Raw genomic sequence first — 22,056 nt, forward strand, 5'->3', positions numbered from 1 at the left:
AAAGGTGTGGTGAATGAGGGGGAGAAGTAAGGATAGGTAATGGCTTCTCCTGTTTATAAATCTTTGCTGGTGGTGGAGCAGTGTCTAAATGTTCTTGAAAGGCCAACTTTCTCTTGGTCTGTAGAGAAGGTAGAGTAATTATTCTGCCAGTCTCCTTATGTATGTGAATTCTTGATTGTCTTTCATCCATGACCTTAAGGTTCGGTTGGATCTCAGTGTCCTCAGAAGGTCTAAAAGACTGTTCATCCAGTGATTTTGAGCTCTAAGATGGCTCGAAATTCCTTGCTCTTCTGAATAAAAAGATTTTTTCAGTTCCGAAGATGGTAGTTTTTTTCGGGCCTGAAAATACAGCTGGCTGTTTCAGCTCCAAAGCAGGGCGTTGAGGCCTCGACTCCAGACGCTTGCTCGAGTCGGTAGTTGAAGTTTTGACTTACTCGACTCCGATACTGATGGAGGAGTGGCCTTTTTCGACACCGTACAAGAAGGTCGGTCGACGAGAGTCTTTTTACAGGTCAAACCATGCCTCTCCGGCAGTGGTGTAACCAAGGCCTTGGAGGACTTTTTATAAGTAGGCGTAGGGGCAGACGTACTCAGGAGCTGAGCAGCAGTGATAGGCCTATCTTCTTCCGATTCTTCTTCGGAGTCTGTGTCTATGATGGAAACAGCCGTCTGCACCTGTTCTTTCTCCATGGTGTCGAGATGTTCTGAACTCTTCTACGCCATTTCCAATCTTCTGGCTCTCTGATCACACAGGGACTTCTTGGATCGAAACGATAGACAGGCCTCGCAATTGTCTTCTTTGCGATCAGGAGAAAGACACAGATTACAGACAAGGTTTTGGTCTGTGTACGGAAATTTTGCGTCGCATTGGGGACAAAATAAAAATGGAGTCCGATCCATCAGGCTTCGACGTGGTAGGCCCAAACAGGCTAGAGTCTGGCGCACGCGCCAAGAAGGGCGAAATTGAGTTTTCAACTGTACTATCGGTTCGAGGCTAGGTGGAAAATGCGATCTGAACAATACGACGATTATGGAAGTTTTCTAAAGTTTCCGATTTGAAATCTCGGAGCGAGAGGAAACACGTCCGAACCAGACAGCGGAAAGAAAACAATCTAACAACAGAGTCAATGCCCATGTGCAGTATTACCGAGAGGAGGAGTCACTTGATCCTGTGACTCTGAAAAGACTTCTGCAAAGAAAAGCAACTTGTAACACTCCGAGCCCAACACTAGATGGCGAAATAATGCATATCATGTGTATCTGAAGCTACACAGGCTATATATCTCTATATACACACACACACACACAAACAGAGTCAAAAATGCTTCTTAGAAGAAAAACGACTTGCAACAATCTGGACCAAACACTAGATGGCAGGAGTATGCAGAGCATGTGTATCTACAGTCACACACGCCACTGAACACAAGATTTTCATTTACAACATCACAGTCTTCGCAGGACCTCTAATACTCACCTGGGAGGTTTCCTTTGGATATGGTGTCAGTGTCCAGATTATATGTGTCCTGGAGTCGAAGGAGAGCCTTTGCTGCACCAGTCTGATCCTCATCGTTGGGGAAATGCTGACGTTGTACAGTCAGGTTAGAAATAAATCCTACAATAAGAAACATGAAGGACAGTAGTCAGATACCAACGGAATTAGACTTCTTACATATACATACTTCAGTTACATTTTTAGGGGTCAGTGGTTGTCAGAACCCCTTTTGGAGGGCCACGGGGTGAGCAGGAGCTTCTTGCCCAACCGCTGCTGTTGGCCTTTTACTCCTGATGTCTGGGGGCCCGACCTACTATGGATCCTGAGCAACTGGGTTAAGTACCCCTTTTATTACTTGACTCTCAGTGGTAGTTCAGGTCAAGCAGGTAAAGGCTTCACTGAGTGGGGAAGATGAATGGGGAGAGGGTTTGGATACAGGAGGGTGAACACTGGCTCAGAACTCAAAATATGCTCAATGACAAAACAAGTATTGATATATGAATACAAAGTGAATAAATGTGGCATACACAAGCAATACACATAGCCCCCTGAGGTCAGGGATCTAGTCTTCAATAGGCAGATTCTACAAGTCCCACTCCTTTCTCATTAGCAGTAGTGGTTACTCTTCCTTCACCATAGGTGACATTGATGTTAAGGCCCCACTAGAAGCAAGAATTTCAGAAGTTACACACAGACTTTTTTTTTTTTTAAGTCAGAGTGTTAAAGCACAGAAGTGCTATCTGGCAGACAAGTTCCCCCTGGATCTTTCAGCCATTTGATCAGTCTTACTCACACCTTCAGGGATTGCTCTACCAGAGTTTCCGAGAGCATCTCCATCTCCAACCTGGAAGCTGGAGCGAGTAACACTAAGGCCCTCATTACAACCCTGGCAGTCGGTGTTAAAGCGGCAGTAATACCGCCAACAGGCCGGCGGTAAAATAAAACAAAAAACTAAATGGGTTTTGGACGATGGCGGTTACCGCCATCCAAATCCGCCACTTTAACACACCGACCGCCAGGGTGGTAATGGCCGCTGGGCTGGAGACTTCGGTCTCCAGCCCGGCGGCCACCCCAATCCCACCCTATCGCCATGGTTTTCGTGCCAAATATATGCCACAAAACCATGGCAGTATGCACCATCAGTGCCAGGGAATCCCTTCCCGGCACGGTCTGTCTGTCTGTCTGTCTGTCTGTCTGTCTCCTGCACCCCCCACACATAAACGCACACCCATTTATACACACGCATACCCACCACCACCCATGCATGCACACATACATACCCACACACTGCATCACACACCAACATACCTTGTCTCACACATGCATTCACAACACCACTCATTCACGTATTCGTTCAACGTGACTCACACCCACATGCAGGCATTCCAAAACATACACACAACACCCCCCACATACACACAGCATCCCCCACCCCCTTCTCCTGTCAGAGAACCCGACTTACCTGCTTGCAGTGGGTCCTCCAGCTGGAGGCGGTCCATGGCGCTGCTGTCAGCAGCAGTGTCCGCCAGCAAAACACTGCCAGGCCGTATCATTGGTCATGATACGGTAGGCGGTGTTTTGCTGGAGTGGCGGTGCTGCTGTGCAGCACTGCCTTACCGCCGTCATGACCGTCGGCGGTGTTCCGCAAGCATTCTGGCGGAATATCGTCGGCGGTCAGGATACCAGTAGACGGCTGGTAGCCACGGCGGCGGTAGGCAGTCAATACCGCCAATGTTGAAATGAGGGCCTACGTTTTCCTAAATCCTTCCTACAGGTGGTTGGGGAGGAAGAGGAGATACAAAACCAAAAATTAACCTGCTATAGTTATCTCAAGTAACTATAACTCGCTGCCCCAGCCATTCAGTTTTTTTCGTCATAACATAAATGTAATATTTGCAGTAAAAGTTATCAGTGATGTTATCAAAGATGTCATGAGTGTCGTAATTTGTGGGGTAATTAGTAGTGCATGCCGAGGGTGAGAGTTATACTTAACTTAGGGCACACATTCTAGTTACTTGAAATAACTAGCTATAACAGGTGAATTTCAATGGCTTTTTATGTTAAAAATGTGAGGCTAACTAAAGTCTCTGTATCCTTCAGTATTTTCAGTGAATTTCTATGTTTTTTTTATTTTTATGTAAAGTAATTTTCAATACTATACATGCACGGCCTAAGGCCTGTGGCCAGGCCCTAAGGCCACATCCCTAACCATCTAGCCTCATGCTGTGCACAGCCTTTGGTCATGCACAGCAGTAGTTCACTGCAGGTCCACATGCCCCTGCTAAAGCAGCTCCCTCTCTGCGAGAGAAATGTTTGTTTCCCTGCCTCATCTCCATAGGCAGGGAAACAGAGGAAACCTCCGCTTACAATGAGGGGGAACTGTTTAACAACTCTCCCTCCATGCGAGCGGAGTGTTTGCTCTGACCTGGTGGGAACTGTCAAAGCTCCTGCTAAGTCACAGCAAACAGCAATGTCCCAGGGGTAGGCACCTCGGGGCATAAAGGAGCCATCCCTGTGGGGTGGTGGTCCCCAAGACAATACGTGGCTCCCTGAGGGGGTCCTCCAACAAATAGCCCCGGGGAGGTGGTCCCCAGGTGTCTCAAAGCGACCCCCTAATCTTTTTTAAATTAGTCCCGGGGACTACAAAAAAAAACAAAAAACTACTCAACTAATTTCCAAATAACAAAGGCACTATTGCAGTTAAAAATCCCCATGGAAAAATGCATGGGGAAAAAGCATTTTGGGAAGACACCCTCCCCCCACTCCCATTTTTCTAGCCCACCACTTGACAGATCACCCCAAAACTTACATACGCTGATGTAATATTGATAAGACAATTCAACAATCATATCGGTATGTGCCAAATATGTGATAGGCCTAGCTCTCAAAAAATGTCTGCACGCTTCAATTCCCTTTTAATGCTTAATGATCGTATATAGAGAATGAACATCCAACGTTATAAGCAGGAAATAATCGTCCCATACTATCCCTTCACATTTGCCTAAAAAGTCCTTGGTATCGCGGACGTACGGGGGCAGGTTTGTCACATGTTCTCTAAGAAAACAATTTACATATTTGGACACATTTTCCAATGCACTGTCCCATGAAGACACAATAGGCCTCCTTGCGGGATGCTGTTGATCTTTATGTATTTTTGCTAAGAGATATAATACTGGCAACATGGGAAATCTTTTCAAAAAACCATATTCTTCCTATGTAAACAGGCCTTTGTCTCTCCAATCAGTATAATGTTCCCAGATCCCGGTTACACTCTTTGTATACGTTTCCTTTGTGACAGTAGTATACAACCTTTTATCATTCAATTGGTGCATGGCCTCATTGATGTGCATCTTCCTACTCATAAGTACAATACTGCCACCTTTGTCAGTGGGACAGTTTCATCAACTGCAAAGAGTTTTATAACTTCTCGCTGGGCCAAAGTCAAATTTGGATTTTGCCTGGCTTTGAACCATGTCTTATGTCGAATGCGTAATAGATTCCATACCATAACATCGTGAAAGGTATCTATATTGTCGTGATTCATGATAGGAAGAAATGTGGATATTAGTTTGAATCCATAGGCAACTGCCACATCACATGTAATGCCCAGATCATCTAACGTTGCATATACTTCCTTTGAACACATCGAACCCATCTCATTTATTTCAAGTTCATGTAGGGTTAAAAAGGTATCAACATCACCTATGTTCAGAGTACTATTAATCTCATTATTACTTACAGATTCACTTACATTTCCCATCTGACCTTTTAGTTTATACAATCTTTTTAAGTTTCGGTTTCCTCACAAATTTGAGCAGATCTATCACAGTCTCCACATAATTGAAACGTTCTGTGGGACAAAAAGATAACCCTAAACACAAAGTCAACTTATCAGTATCCGTCAGTGTAGGAAATTGGCTCTATATATACTATCTCAAAGTGAGAGATCATGTGCACAGAGTCCAAGGGTTCCCCTTAGCTGTAAGATAGGGGCAAAATTAGATAATTCTAATGCTCTATTTGTGGTAGTGTGGTCGAGCAGTAGGCTTATCAGAGGGTAGTGTTAAGCATTTGTTGTACACACAAGCAATAAATGAGGAACACACACTCAGACAATTCCAGGCCAATAGGTTTTTATATTGAAAAATATATTTTCTTAGTTAATTTTAAGAACCACAAGTTCAAGATTTGCAGTAAACACTTTAAATGCAAGGTACCTCACTTAGATACTTTAGGAACTTTGAATAAAAGCAATATCATATACAGTCTTTGTAAAAATGGCAATAAGCTATTTTCAAAGTGGACACTGCACAATTAACAGTTCCTGGGGAGGTAAGTAAAGGTTAGTTTGTGTAAAACATTTACAAGTCTCAGTTCTGGGGCATAGGCATCCCTCCGTTGGGGGTTCAAGGCAACCCCAAAGTTACCATACCAGCAGCTCAAGGCCGGTCAGGTGCAGAGGTCAAAGAGGTGAGGTGCCCAAAACACATAGGCGCCTATGGAGAACAGGGGTGTTCCGGTCTACCAGCAGGTAAGTACCTGCATGATCAGGGGGGTTTTGTAGAGCACTGGAGGGGGGGGGGGGGGGGGGGAAACACAAGTAGGCACACAAAACACACCCTCAGTGGCACAGGGGGCCGGGTGCAGTGTGCAAAGCAGACGTTGGGTTTTGTATTGGTTTCAATGGGGGGACCCGGGGGTCGCTGTAGCGGTGCAGGCAGGCACAGGGGGGGCTTCTCGATACAGCTACCACCAGGGCTAGGCAGAGGGTCGCCTATGGGGTCACTCCTGCGCTGAAGTTCGGTTCCTTCAGGTTCTGGGGGCTGCAGGTGCAGTGCTGGTTCCAGGCTTCGGGTCCCTTGTTACAGGCAGTCGCGGTCTGGGGGAGCCTCTGGATTCTCTCTGCAGGCGTCGTTGTGGGGGGTTCAGGTGGGTCGTCTCTGGCTACTCATGGTCTAGCAGTCACCGGGGACTCCTCTCTATGGTGTTTGCTCTCTGGATCTCAAGCCGGAGGCGTCAGGTAGAGTGTGAAGTCTCACGCTTCCGGCGGGAAATGTGCAATCTTTGAAAGTTGCTTCTTTGTTGCAAAGAAGTAGCTGGTTTTGAGTAGGGCCGCTGCTCACGGTGTTTTCTTGGTCGTTTAGTCCATGGCAGTCCTCTGAGGCTTCAGAGGTCGCTGGTCCCTGTCGGATGTATCGCTGGTTGCAGGTTTTCGAAGTTGGACAGGCCGGTAGGGCTGGGGCCAAAGCAGTTGTCGTCCGTCTTCTCTGCAGGCTTGTAGGTCAGCAGTCCTTGTTTCTTCAGGTTGCAGGAATCTGATTTCCTGGGTTCAGGGTCGCCCCTAAATACTCAATTTAGGGGGGTGTTTAGGTCTGGGGGGGCAGTAGCCAATGGCTACGGTCCTTGAGGGTGGCTACACCCTCCTTGTGCCTCCTTCCTGAGGAAAGGGGGCACATCCCTATTCCTATTGGGGGAATCCTCCAAAATCAAGACGGAGGATTTCCAAAGGCAGGGGTCACCTCAGCTCAGGGCACCTTAGGAGCTGTCCTGACTGGTGGGTGACTCCTTGTTTTTCTCATTCTCTCCCCTGGACTTGCCGCCAAAAGTGGGGGCTGTGTCCAGGGGGCGGGCATCTCCACTAGCTGGAGTGCCCTGGGGCATTGTAACACGAAGCCTGAGCCTTTGAGGCTCATTGCTAGGTGTTACAGTTCCTGCAAAGGGGGGGGGGGGGGGACGGGGGGACTCACCCCATGGGGCAGAAACTCGTCTCAGCAGCAGGCTGGCACAGACCAGTCAGTTCCACACTGAAGGATTGGGTAAAATACAGGGGGCATCTGTAAGACGCCCTCTGTGTGTATTTTTTTATATAAATCCAACACCTGCATCAGTGTGGTTTTATTATTCTGAGAAGTTTGATACCAAACTTCCCAGTATTCAGTGTAGCCATTACGGAGCAACCATATACTTAATATGGCCACACTGTACCTACAATGTCTAAGAATAGACTTAGACACTATAGGGGCATATTCCTCATGCAGCTATGCCCGCACCTGTGGTATAGTGCACCCTGCCTCAAGGCTGTAAGGTCTACAAGAGGGGTGACTTGCCTATGCCACAGGCAGCATTTTGTGTGCATGGCATCCTGAGGGGGATGCCATGTTTCGTCTTTTTCTCCCCACCAACACACACAATCTACAATGGCAGTGTGCATGTGTTAGGTGAGGTGTCCCTTAGGGTGGCACAACATGTGCTGCAGCCCTTAGGGACCTTCCTTGGTCACAGGGCCCTTTGGTACAACTGGTACCTTTTACATGGGACTTACCTGTGTGCCAGGGATGTGCCAATTGTGGAACAATGGTACATTTTTAAGTGCAAGAACACTGGTGCTGGGGCCTGGTTAGCAGAGTCCCAGCACACTTCTCAGTCAAGTCAGCATCAATATCAGGCAAAAAGTGGGGGTAACTGCAACAGGCAGCCGTTTTCCTACAGTCAGTGTATGGTTGGATAGATTGATAATTGTTCTATTAACCATTTTTCTATCCATCATGATTCCACATTGGAGCTTTTTGTTATTCTTCCCACTTGCATTTGTCTATACACATACACACAGAACCTCTAGCAAAACGAAGTGCGCATTTTAATACTGTATCTTGTAAATGACAAGGTTATATTAGAAAATTAGCAGTTTAGTAATATACACACACCTTTGAGACAAAGAAGACAATACAACTCTTAGACAAGGGGGAAAACTAGTCTAAGGCTCTTTCTAGGCATCTTTTAAATAATTATATGGAGTGCCAGATTATAAACGTTTGCTGATGTACGGTATAATACCAGTACAAGGTGGGGTATATCAGAGCCTATGAACAGGGGCATGGAGTTTTTAAAATAACATACATGCCCCATGGAAAAATGAATACAGAAAGCTACTTGCGCATCCTGCTCCCTAAATCCTTTACATGGGAGCTGGCACAGAAGAATGTATTTTTTAGTACAATTTTGGCGAGAAAATAAATGACCACCATGGCTAGGGGGGCCAAATCAGAATAAGTGGTGCACTACAACCCAAGGTTGGTGTTATCCATATATAAAAGTAGATGACTAGCTCTGCACTTTTGCCTGCGGCGCCTCCAGACTGGAGAGCAGTGCAGCCAGATCCAGGAGACACCAGCACAGTTCTCTGCCGCAACGGGAAAGGAAAAGACTTGCATACCATCATGGATATCAGCTATGTGGACTCCAGCAAGTTTACCACCACCAACCATCTCATCAACAAGTGTGGGGACATCAATAGGAGAACCATTGAGAAGGAGGCAGCCGAGATGGGCAAAGGATCTTTCAAGTACACCTGGGTGCTGGACAAGCTCGAGGAGGAGAGGGAACGTGGTATCACCACTGACATCTCCCTCTGGAAGTTTGAGACTGTCATGTATTACATCACCATCACTGATGCTCCCGGGTACAGGGATTTCATCAAGAACACAATCACTGGCACCTCGCTGGCTGACTGTGCAGTGCTGGTTGATGCTGGTGGCGTAGTTGAGTTTGAAGCTGGTATTTCCAAGAATAGACAGACCTGCGAGCACGCCTTGCTGGCCTACACCCTGGGGGTGAAGCAACTGATCATTGGTGTGAACATGTTGGACTCCACCAATCCCCCTTACAGCCAGAAGCATTTCAAAGAACTCACCAAGGAAGTCAGCACCTACATCAAGAAAATCGGTTACAACGCAGCCACAGTGGCATTTGTGCCAATCTCCGGCTGGCACGGGGACAACATGTAGGAACCCAACACCAACATGACCTGGTTTAAAGGCTGGAAAATTGAGCGTAAAGAGCGAGCAGCTGTGGGGCTGGGGGGGGGGGGGGGGGGGGGGGTGGTATGTTGGGGGTTACCCTGCTCGAAGCCCTAGACTGGTTCATCCTGCCTACACGTCCCACCAACAAGCCCCTGCAGGATTTCTACAAGATAGGAGGTATTGGCACAGATCCAATGGGCCGTGTGGCAACTGGTACCCTTAAGGCTGGCATAGTGGTGACCTCTGCCCCAGTAACAAAACCAGTGAAGTCCGTGGACACGCACCATGAGCCACTGGTGGAGGCTATCCCAGATGACAATGTTGGCTTCAACATGAAGAATGTGTCTGTGAAAGATATCCGAAGAGGAAATTTGGCTGGTGACAGCAAAAACAATCCCCGATGGAGGCTAGAAGCTTCACAGCCCAGGTCATTATTCTCAATCACCCTGGACAGATTAGACAGTGATACGCTCTTGTGATAGATTGCCACACCGCTCACATTGCCTGCTAATCCGCTGAGCTGAAGGAAAAAAATTAAACAACAGATGATTCGGCAAGAAGCTTCAAGACAGCCCCAAAGCACTCAAGTCTGGAGATGCTGCCATTGTGGACATGATTCCAGGCAAACCCATGTGTGTGAGCTTCTCAAACTATCCTCCTCTTGGTCGTTTTGCTATGTGGGACATGAGGCAGACGGTGGATGTTGGAATGATCAAGGTAGTTGAGAAAAAGGCATTCACTGCTGGCAACCTCACCAAGTCTGCTATCAAGGTCTCTGGCATGAAGTAGCGCCAACCACACCCAGCTGCCCTAATGGCACTGGCTACCCAGAATCCTCTGGTCTCGAATCACCATCTGCACTCTATGATAAGGGACTGGTTACTGAGCATTAGGGTTCATCAGAAGAGCCTCCGCAGGAAAGGGAGGCTGGACTTGGCACTTGTTCTGATATTCTAATATTTTGTGACTTACATACTGTACCCAGTTTATGAATACCCATTTTGCTAGACTTGAAAGAATAAAAGATGCTTTACCCTACCAGGATTCAAACTTGTGATCTAACAATCACCACATTTTTCATCTCACGGAGCTGTTATTTTGGCATAATGCAGCAACAAATACCAAGAAGGGCCAGATTCAGCTTGATTTTCATGCTAACCTCAGACTTTATAGACGAGTGTCATCTGAATCCAATGCACATAAATGTATTAACTATGTATACCCATGCTGGGCCGGAATTTGGCATGTACACTTGAAGACAAGCACATACTGTAGTAATGGATTGATGCTGACAAGTTGTAACTATATTTATTTCCAATGAAGTCCCAAACAGTACAGGGAGCACGGAAAACAACTGCCTCCTCCAGCTCCTTCTCAGATCTCCTCACTCAACATTCTAAATTATATCATAATGTGCCTGTAAGATTACATTGGCATACAGAGTTATGGATTGGCAGCTGGGACAATATTCATACAATAACATCCCACTAACTTATATCAAGACATATCCTTCCACCAATAGAATTTTAATGAACCTCTATGAAAACCCTGAAAACATATCTACATATATTTCTTTAAAAACAAAACATGCAAAGCAAAACAAAAAAAATAAAAAATAAATCAATAATGGTATATGCGAGTAAACCTGAACTTTACAAAGCAGAATGTGAATTTTCATCAAAACATTTAGGACCAGATGTAGCTAAGGTTTTTATCCATTCTGTCTCTATGGGAAAAAGTGTTCGTACATATGGCCCTTAGTTCCTAAACATTAAAATTTCTAGAGAGAACAATATCCCTATATCTAATATTTGCATACATAGGGCCCAATTAAGACCTTGGTGGACAGATATTCCGCCCGTCATTCTACAAGTTCCACAGGATATACTGGAACTTGTAATACGGTGGATGGGATTTCCGTCACGTTTGTGGCAGAGTAATCCCCTACGCCAAGGTCGTAATCAGGCCCATAGGTTCTCTGATTCTTCGTCTTCCCATCCTTCCCATTTCTTGTATGCACTAAATGTAGTTCTCACTCGTTGTGGGGCACATGATTTTATTGGTTGTCCTCTAGGGCAATTGCAACTGATGCCCTCTCTCCAGTCAGCAGGTAACTGACCGCAAGGCGAACACTCACTGCATCACCATTCCATACTCTAGAATTGTACATAGAACTTGCGGCCTTAAAATAACATGTTCTACACACTATATTCAACTCAAGATACAACACCAACCTCACACAGTTCACAGAAACCGAGATGGGGGTTGATTTCCTGCCTATTGGTTCTCTTCCAATAATTCAATTCTTTCACATTCATTACCCACTCTCACTTCACTTCTGCCTCTCACACTGCCACCTGACTTTTGAAACTCATCCTCATCCCACATCCAGTTTCTTACTTTAGAAACTTTGGCGCATGACTCCGATATCGTTATCTCTTTTTGCACGTTTGTATACAGAGACGTGACTCAAATACCACACCTTGTGTAGGAAAGTAGCCGCTTTCTAGCTTGGTTACCCCCACTTTCGGCCTGTTTGTCAGTGTGGTAAACTGTGTTCACTGGGATCCCGCTAACCAGGACCCCAATGACTGTGCGCTCTCCTCTGAATTTGGTTGCTGGTAACATTTTATCCCCACAATTGGCATAATGGTGCCCCATGCAGGTCCCTAGTATATGGTACCTAGGTGCCCAGGGCATTGGGGTTCCCTATGGGCTACGGAAGTTATTCTGCCACCCATAGGGAGCCCATGCAAAGGGTTCTGCAGGCCTGCCATTGCAGTCTGTGTGAACTGGGTGCACGCACTCAGTTTCACTACAGGTCACTGCATCAAGTCACTGTAAGTCACCCCTATGGTAGGCCCTCTCAGCCCAGAGGGCTGGGTGCAGGTACTGGTGTATGAGGGCAACTAGCAGAGGGGCCCCCACGAACTCCAGACCCATTTTACTGGACTTCGTGAGTGCAGGGACACGTGTACTGGACATAGGTCACTACCTATGTCTAGTTACATAATGGTAACTCTGAACCTGGGCCGGTTTGGTATCAAACATTTCAAAATCATATTCCAATACTGTTGCAAGTACTGGAAGTATGATTCCATGCACTCTGGGGGCTCCTTAGTGGACCCGCAGCATTGATACCATCAGTCTTACAGGGTATTTCCGGGCAGCCCATCTTCTGCCACCCCTCAGACAGGTATCTGCCCTCCTGCTGCTTGATCTGATCAAGCCGAGGAAGACAGAACAAAGGATTTCCTTTTGGAGAGGGAGGTAACACCCTCTCCCTTTGGAAATAGGTGTGACTGGCTTGGGAGGGGTAGCCTCCCCAAGCCACTGGTTTGCTTGGAAGGGCACATTTGGTGCCCTCCATGCATAAACTAGTCCACACCGGTTCAGGGGACACCCTCCCCACTACCCCCCCCGTCCCCCGTCCCTGCTCTGGCACGCAACTGGACAATGGGAGTGGGAGTGACCATTCCCCTGTCCATCACCACCCCAGGAGTTCTGCCATCTTGATTCTAAGGTTGGCAGGGAACTCTGGGAGCATCTGAGTGGCCAGGCCAGGGAGGTGACATCAGAGCCCCCTCCTGAAAGGTGCTTACCTGGTTAGGTGGCCAATCACCCTTTCAGGGCTATTTCGGGTCTCTCTCTTGGGTGGGTCCTCAGATTCGGCTTGCAAGATTCCAGTAGGACTCCTCTGCAATCTTGACCTCCAGGACTCAACAAGCTGCTTCCAAGAAGAAAGGACTCTTCAGCAACATTGTTTACAGGGCTCCTGTCGACTTTGCAACAATTTCATTGCCGTGCACTCTTCAACCTTCACAGGAAGAAGGAATCTCCCTTGGACTGAAGGAGTCACTTCCCTGCAACCAGAGGCACCCACAACAAACGACGACCTGCTGCGTGGATCCCCTCTCCTGCCGAGCTGCGTGGATCCTGCATCAAGGATGGTAGTCCGGAGTACTCCTTTTGGTCCTCTCTACCAGCTGTCCAACTTTGGTGGAGGTAAGCCCTTGCATTCCCATGCAGAACAGAACCCCCGTGCACCGCGTCTCTTGCAGCTGCCAAGGCTTGTTTGCTACTCCTCCATGGGATCTTCAGGCGACGAGTAGCTCCAGCTCCCAGAACTCCATCCTGCAAAGCACAGCCTCCTGCGTGGTTCTCCTGCAGCATGGGATCCTCTTCTGTAGTGCTGCGTGGGCTCCTTCTGCAACTCCTGTGTCCCAGTCCTGTGGGTGCTACCACTGCTCCTGTGGACTCTGCAGCGCTGAGGGTTCCCTCTTGGGTTGAGTCCTCCTGGTCCCGGCACCACCTCTTTTCCAATAACTGCGAGTTTGCTTTTGCCAAGGCTTGATGGTGGGAATCCTGCACCAACACCCGTCTGCAGCCTTCCTTCTGGAGTGGGACATCTTCTGTATTCATCTGGAACTCTTCTCCAGCTCCTGGGCTGAAGTGCTGACCTGTTCTTCAGAACAGTCAACCAACTCCTGCATCCACAGCTGGGTAGGTAGTATCTCCTACTCCTCCTGGACTCTATGATTCTTAGACTTGCTCCCCTCTCTCCAGAGGTCTTCTTCCTTAAGGAACCCACCGCGGGTTTTCTTGCAGTCTTCTCTGGGTGTCCTTTTTTTCTTTTCCTCCTTTTGTGTGGTTTGGGGAAAAATCCAGTATTTTACTCCTGCATTCCTAGTTGCTGGGGGTACTGTGTTACTTACCTCCATGGTTTTCGAGTACTCCCAGCTCCCCTCTACACATCTTACTTACCTAGGTGGGGATCCCTTGTTCCCATTCCATTTGTTTTTTTGTATTTGGTTTGTGCTCCCCCCTAGGGTCACTATTGGTTATTACTGTTTGAAATAGGCATAGAAAAGGTTAGAAAACAGTGCAGATTGCTTGTGTACATATTTAGTGTATTACTTACCTCCTAAGGGTGGGTCACCTGTCTAGTATTTTGTGGTGATTTGTGCCAAAAATAAAGTACCTTTATTTTCGAACAACTGAGTGTTTTCTCTCATGTGTGTGTGTGCCTACAGTGTATAGCATGAGCTTTGTAGGTTTCCTAGATAAGCCTTGGCTGCTCATCCACAGCTGCCTGTAGAGAGCCTGGCTGCTAGACACTGCCTACACTTCACTAGGAGGGGATACCTGAACTTGGTATCAGGTGTAAGTACCACTGGTACCCACCACACACCAGGCCAGCTTCCTACACCTTGCCATCATTCTATAAAACTGAATTGCAAAATACTTTTAATGGTTGTAGACATCTTCATTCACTACTATTTTATATGCACCAGGTCTTTTAACTCTTACCCATTTCTCCTACCTGTACTCATACATTTTGATAGTTGTGTTTTTTCTATCATAATATTCTGTACACTTCTTTTCAGGTATACAGCTTCCTTTTTACCTCGGAGAATGTCCATTCACTCATCCTAGATTTGGACAACCACTCCACATTCTTCAAGACAAGAATGCAACCCCATTACTTCAAATTAATTGTGGTCTGTGGACCCGCAAGGTGTCACCTTGTAAGTCCACACAGTACGCCACACTTATTTTATCCGAAGCAAATTTGCTCATTTAGCCAATTGTATTGTGCTTTTTAGCACTCTGTTAAAGCGCTCAACAGCACCATTTCCAGCAGGATGCTATATGGAGGTGGTATTATGTATAAAACCATTCATTTTTAAATGCAATTAGAAAACATCTGAAGTAAATTGAGGTCCGTTATCAGTAAGGATAAGGTAAACCTCCCCTCAACACCTCATCTATAATACTCCCCACTGTCTGTGCTTCCACTTTAGATAGCACTTACACATCTGACCACTGGTCTGAGTAGGTTTAGAGACTTTTCTGAATTGTTACATAACACACATTCTCTTACTTTTCTTTCAATGGCTGCATCCAACCCTAGCCATCAGTATACGTATTTGACTCCGTTTTTAGTTGTGCCCAAAAAGCCTTCATGACACAAATTTAGCAATTTTCTTTTTAAGCTTTCAGGAGAAATCACTCTTTTGTTGCGATATATGCTTTATCATTTTCAAATGAGAGCTCATGTTTTAATTCCCAACACAACCACAAACTTACTTCCAGGTGTTCTTTGGTAGGCCCTTCTTCACTTATCCATATATGAATCTTCTGGAAAACCTCATCCTTACCCATAGCCTCTTTCCATTCACTCATGTATACCACACATTTCTTCATCAATTTCAGCCACACAACACTTCTGAAACTAATTTCCAGGCGTAGCTTTCATAAGAAGTGGTAACTGGCTTAAACAAGCATTTGTAATGCAATAGGACACACATTTTCTTGACTTAGAGCTATTGGCATTGTCAATTCAGAACTGGTCTTTTCTTGCCACGTAAATTGGTCAACCCAGTCACATAATTTTGTCTTTTCCTGATACGTTTTGGTAGTCACTGGCAGCTACTGACAGAAATCACAAGCCCTTGAGGAGCGAAAAGATGACTGCACTACCTCACGTTTTGTAAATGTCTGAACAGAAATTGGAAAATAAGGCTGGAAAAGTATTTTATTTTTATTTTACCAGAATGAAAATCATGCTTGCTTTGCATTTCAAGGGCCAGAGCAGCCCGAGAAGAGTAATGGCCCCTATAAAGGAAATAAGCAATGCCCTGTGTGCATGTGGTGAGTGCTGTCAGGGAGGGGCCCTGGAAAGAAAGACTCGATATGCGATGCAAGGCTAACCAAGTTTCACATCACTCGTCTAGGTTTAGCTACACTCTACCAAAAGGGCATGTTGTGGCTTTCATAAGCAGTGAGCTAAACAACCAGTTTTTTTCTTTTGTAAACTAAAATTATTTTAGGAGCCAGAGGTAAACGAGGACAACACTGGAATAAAGCCAAAACAAATGTTAGTTACATGGGATAAGATGGGAGGAATGGAAGGCTGCTATAAAACACAGACAGCTACCAGCCTAAAACACCCACAGTAAAAGGGGAGCGCCAAAGAAATAACAAAAATAGTCCGTCATAGCAACAGATAAAAAAAACAAAGTGGTGCAATACAGTAGTTGGGCACTGCTATGAAACAGAAAAAGGAGGGAGAAAAGGGCAGAGCCGACCACTAGCGAGCAAGGATTTTTAAAAGAACACTGCAACCAACAAATGAAATTGCTTTAAGCCATAAGTATACAAGAGGTCCAACGCTTACGCTCGACCTAGTAAAAGTATGCACGAGGTTGAACGCTTACGCTTGACCTAAAAATCTGCAACCTTGTTCTTAACACCCCTGTACATGGCACACCTCATGGGTCTAATCTAGTAATTTGATGGACATGAAAGCCAATCTCAATCTCAGAGATGCATTTAATAAACCATTGGTAGTGAAGACCTTGGTCAAAGGTTTATGGTCACTGCAAAGGGTAATTCATGATCCCAAAATGTATTCTCTAAAATGTTCCAAACCCCATACACATGCAAGTGCCTCTTTTTTAAATCACAGCCTTCTGTGGAAGTTAGTGAGCGAGATGCATATGCAATAACACATTTGTTTCTTTCCTTATCCACTTGTGTTAATACAGCACCTAATCCCTTTCAACTAGCATCTGTTACTATACTTCTTAACTTCGGGTCAAATCCTTGCAAGGCAGGTGCATTAATGTCATCTTTAATTACCTGAAATGTCTCCTGGCACTCTTTTGACCAGAGGAAATCACACTTGTTTTTCAAAAGTTTTCTAATGGGGAATGTTCTACTTGAAAATTTCCTGACATATTTGGAATAAAATTCAGCCATCCCCAAGAATGCTCTTATCTCATCTTTGTTAGTAGATGCAGGTGCATTCTTTATTGCTTCTACTAAAGAAGAAGTGGGCTTTTACACTGTTCCAACTTATTTCATGCCCACAATATGTAACAGCATTTTTAGCAAACTTACATTTAGCATAGTCATTAGCAGGATGTCATCCTGAAAGAATATTACTCGTTTAACATCTTTAACATTTTTGAATAACTTGAACATTAGTCATTGAAATATTGAGGCAGCTGACGCCAGACAAAATGGTGCTCTGACAAACTGAAAACCAAACAGCGTGATGAACGCCATCAACCTGCGACTCTCTGGGTGCAATGGTACCAGGTGGTATGCTGATGTTAAATCTATAGTTCTGAACCGCGTAATGCCTTTGGTAAGAAATATCATTTCAGTAATCCTTGGAAGAGGAAATTGGTCAACCAAAAGTTTTCTGTTCAAATCTCTTAAATCTACACATAAAATGAGTTTTCAGTTGGCACGTCTTGCTACCATCAACAAAAACCGGGACATTTATTTAAAATTAACGAAAGGTTGCCAGTTTGACCTGACCTTTGACCCAAAAACCGGGAGATTTATTTAAAATGAAGCAAAGGGTCGGGACACCAGGACAGTCCTCTGAAAAAACAGGACTGTCAGGGGTAATCCGGGACGTCTGGTCATTCTACACCATCCTAATACAGATGGACTGGTTTTAGCAATATACAGCTTGTACTCAGCTTTATCATTCTTACATTCAAACAGTAATTCTCTGTACCCTAATAGTGCAATGGGTTCTCCAGTAAAACCTTTTCTTAGTTTCACAAATGTATCAAGGAACTTATATTGCTGCTGGATAAATGTACCAAAAATGTAGCTATTTTCCTCTGCGAACGTCAGACATAGCTTAAATTAATATAGATTTATGCTTCCAGCCAGTAGGTGGCAGTGCTGCTTTAAACAATGTACGAAATGAGCTGCCTTGAGAAGATTCGAAAGAATGCTATTCTAGTATAGAACGGACAGCGCAGGCCCTGGTAAATGTTGAAATGAGGCCTAAAACAATCACCAGGCAGAAATTGACTAGTGGAAGTCAGGAGTGAGGAACACCAAAGAAATGCTGTCCGAACAGTTCAGAGAATGAAACTGCAGTGCTTAAGTAATGACTTGAAACTTACATTGCAAGGATTGGCCCAGACCCTGGCAGCTCAGAATGTTGCTCCAGATTAAATAAAACAGCTGTGCGATGGTTGTTTCGCATAGATTACTATTTTCTAAGTAGTGCTTGTAAAAACAGCTCACCGTAATGCCACAGTTCAAAAGCAGTCAAAATACTAAGTACTCAGACAGTGTTTCCAAACCGCTGTAGTAGTAAAATCACTATAGCAGTTGCTGCAGACGTGGGAAATGCATGGGTTCAAGCGCTGGGCCAAATTTGTAGTAACGGATTGACGCTGACAAGCTGTAACTTGATTTATTTCCATTAAAGGCCTCAACAGTACAGGGAGCACAGAAAACAACTGCCTCCTCCAGCTCCTTCACAGACCTCCTCACCTCACTCAATATTGTAAATGACATCATAATATGCCTGTAAGATTACACTGGCATACAGAGTTATGGGTGGGCAGCTGGGACAATATTCATACAATTACATTTCACGAACTTACGTCACAACACATACCTCTTGAAGAAACACTGCTGACTCACACTCTCTCTCGGATGTTGGACAGTGTGGGTAATGCCTAAACAATCGCAAAACATCACAGATGTACATTCATTTGTAGGTTTGGTACTGCCAGATACACAGAGGAAGTTCCCCTATTGCCTCCATGCTTACACCGGGGCTGCCTGAAACCATAAACGAACTACTAACCTAACTGTGCTTGAAGTTTCAATTCATGAAGTTCTGCCATGGTGAATATCTAGTTTCTCTTATTTTTATGGTTGAAAAATTGATAATGTCTATACCAAGTTTTTCTATATTATTATTCATATGGGTCAATATATTTAGTTAAATATGACACTACTTCGATTTCACTCCTAAAGTCAACTGACTACCATTTGCAGTTTTGAGAACGTTCACCACGAGCATTATGATTACTGTCCGAATATGCAATACAAAATCGAAGGTTTGAATATACTTTGGTTGTTCTATTACATAAATGAATTGGGGTTATCTGTAGAAAAATAAGTGCTTGAGGTAGTATGCATGTTTAATAGCATTACATTATATACGTATTTCATACTTGACTTTAAAGCTCGTCTGTCATTTCATCATTTAGAGATAGCCCATAGATAATGGCATCTACCAAGTAACCACAGAAATACAGGACACAGCACAGGACACTTTAATAATAGGATATTCAAAATACCAGAGAACATAGGCCCTAAGGATACTTTTGGAATATAAAAAGCCAGGTGAATTTTAAAGGCAGACGATTATATACAGAGAAATGTTCGCATTGACTGAGTTAGATCAGAACACACCCCATTAAAAAGCACAAAAATGATGTAATAGTACAAGATTTAGACCATGATTCAAGCCTGTAAAAAAAAAAAAAAAAAAGCACTTACTTTTATTAAAGCTTACCACTTAAGCTGAATTTCCAGTGGTCTGGCACATTTTAGCCACTCGCTATGTGCTAACCGGCTAGGTTGTCCCTCTGGACATAGGTGCAAAAGGTAGGTTCTCTAAAATATCTTGTATAATTGTTGTCAATTATTTCATGGCAAAAATGTGATGCTTTCGTCCACCTAAGAGTTATGGGCGGGGTACCAGGCAATTTCCAAAAACGGGCAATGGTTAACCCCTTCGCTGCCAGGCCTTTTCCCCCATCAGGTGCCAAGCCTTTTTATGGCTATTTGGGGCAGTTCGTGCTTAGGCGCCCATAACTTTGTCCACATAACTACCCATGCCAAATTTGTGTCCTTTTTTCCCCCCAACATCCGAGGGATTCTAGAGGTACCCAGAGATTTTGGGTTCCCCTGGAGGAGACCAAGAAATTAGTCAAAGTACAGATACAAAGTATTTTTTTTTTTTTTTTTTAAACAAAATGGGAAAAAAAAGTGCTGCAGAAAGCATGCGTTTTTTTCCGCTGAAAAAGGCATTGCCAAATGGTTTGCGGGGCTAAAAATCACCATCTTCCCCACTTTCGAGAGCCAGACATGAATCCGAAAACATCAACACAATTTTGGCATTTTACTGGGACATATCCCATTTTTACTATTTTTTGTACTTTCAGCCTCCTTCCAGTTAGTGGCAGAAATGGGTGGGAATCCAATGCTGGATCCCGGACAGCTAGACATTTCTGAAAAGTAAACCCAAATCTGAATTCAGCAAGGGGTCATTTGTGTAGATCCGTCAAGGTTTTCCTACAGAAAGTAACAGCTGAAATAAACATATTGAAATTGAGGTAAAAAAAAAAAAAAAAAAAAGCAATTTCTCTCCACAATTTACTCTAACTTTTTCCTGCAATGTCAGATTTCTTAAAGCAATATACTGTTATGTCTGCTGGACTCTTCTGGTTGCGTAGATATACAGGGCTTGTAGGTTCATCAAGACCCCTAGATACCCAGAACCAATAAATGAGCTGCACCTTGCAATGGGTTTTCATTCTATACAGGCTATATGGTACTTCATTTGGTGAAATATAAAGAGTGAAAATAGGTATCAAGGAAACCTTTATATTTCCAAAATGGGCACAAGTTAAGGTGTTGAGAATCAGTGGTTATTTGCACATCTCTGAATTCTGGGGTCCCCATACTAGCATGTGCATTACAGGGAATTTCTCAAATAGATGTCTTTTTTACACACTGTCTTACATTTGGAAGGAAAAAATGTAGAGAAAAACAAGGGGCAATAACACGTGTTTTGCTATTCTGTGTTCCCCCAAGTCTCCCGATAAAAATGGTACCTCAATTGCGTGGGTAGGCCTAATGCTCGCGACAGGAAACGCAACATAGAAACATCACATTTTTACATTGAAATCAGACGTGTTTTTGGGAAAGTGCCTAGCTGTGGATTTTGGCCTGTAGCTCAGCCAGCACCTAGGGAAACCTAACAAACCTGTGCATTTTTTAGGGGAACCCAAGCTGGGGTGACTTGTGGGGCTCTCACCAGGTTCTGTTACTCAGAAACCTTTGCAAACCTCACAATTTGCCCCCCCCCCCCCCCCCAAAAAAGAAACAAAATAAAAACTTTTTCCTCACATTTTGGTGACAGAAAGTTCTGGAATTTGAGAGGAACCACAAATTTCCTTCCCCCCCCCCCCCCCCAACCCCCCCCAACCCCCCCCCCCCCCCCCCCAACCCCCCCCCCCCCCCCAACCCCCCCCCCCCCCCCCCCAACCCCCCCCCCCAACCCCCCCCCCCCCCCAACCCCCCCCCCCCCCCCCCAACCCCCCCCCCCCCCCCCAAGTCTCCTGATAAAAACGGTACCTCACTTGTGGGTAGGCCTACAAAAGGAAACGCCCCAAAACAGTACCTGGACACATCAAAATTATCAACCTATTTTTTTGGGGGGGGAGGGGGTTGTTGGGAGGACCTGCGTTTTTGGTCCTGGGCTCAGCAGCCATACAGGGAAACCTACCAAACCCAGACATTTCTGAAAACTAGACACCAGAGGGAGTCCAGGGAGGTGTGACTTGCATGGATCCCCCAGTGTTTTCTTACCCAGAATCCTCAGAAAACCTCAAATTTAGCTTAAAAAAAATAAAATAAAAAAAATAAAATAAAAAAAAAAAACTCACATTTTTCCCACATTTGTGTGTTAGATCACAGTACCGGGACAAATTTCCTACCACCAAACATTCCCCTCTGTCTCCCAGTAAAAATGATACCTCACTTGTGTAGGTGGGCCAAGTGCCTGTGACAGGGAAGAGCCAAAAACTTGTCAAGATTGAGGTGGAACCAAAGCAAGACCAAAAGGGCAGTTTGAAAAAAAACATTTTTGGGCTGACAAGTGGGGCAGAATGTATATCTCTACAGATGAGACAATGTTGGGTGGTA

The 22,056-nt window shown here is 44.9% G+C and overlaps 1 protein-coding gene and 1 pseudogene across 4 annotated transcripts in view; one reads left to right on the forward strand and one right to left on the reverse strand.

Moving 5' to 3' along the window:
* The window catches only part of P4HA1 (prolyl 4-hydroxylase subunit alpha 1), a 299,327-nt gene that overhangs the window by 226,229 nt on the left and 51,042 nt on the right, over positions 1–22,056 (reverse strand). For all 4 annotated transcript variants that reach the window (XM_069240397.1, XM_069240396.1, XM_069240399.1 and 1 more), the window contains exon 5: positions 1,475–1,612. In XM_069240397.1, coding sequence (XP_069096498.1) covers positions 1,475–1,612 — 138 coding nt within the window. The remainder of the gene's footprint in view (positions 1–1,474; positions 1,613–22,056) is intronic.
* On the forward strand, positions 8,590–10,263 carry LOC138302229 (elongation factor 1-alpha, oocyte form-like; annotated as a pseudogene).

Source organism: Pleurodeles waltl, chromosome 6 (genome assembly GCF_031143425.1).
Source record: "Pleurodeles waltl isolate 20211129_DDA chromosome 6, aPleWal1.hap1.20221129, whole genome shotgun sequence".
Classification (NCBI taxonomy): Eukaryota; Metazoa; Chordata; class Amphibia; order Caudata; family Salamandridae; genus Pleurodeles; species Pleurodeles waltl.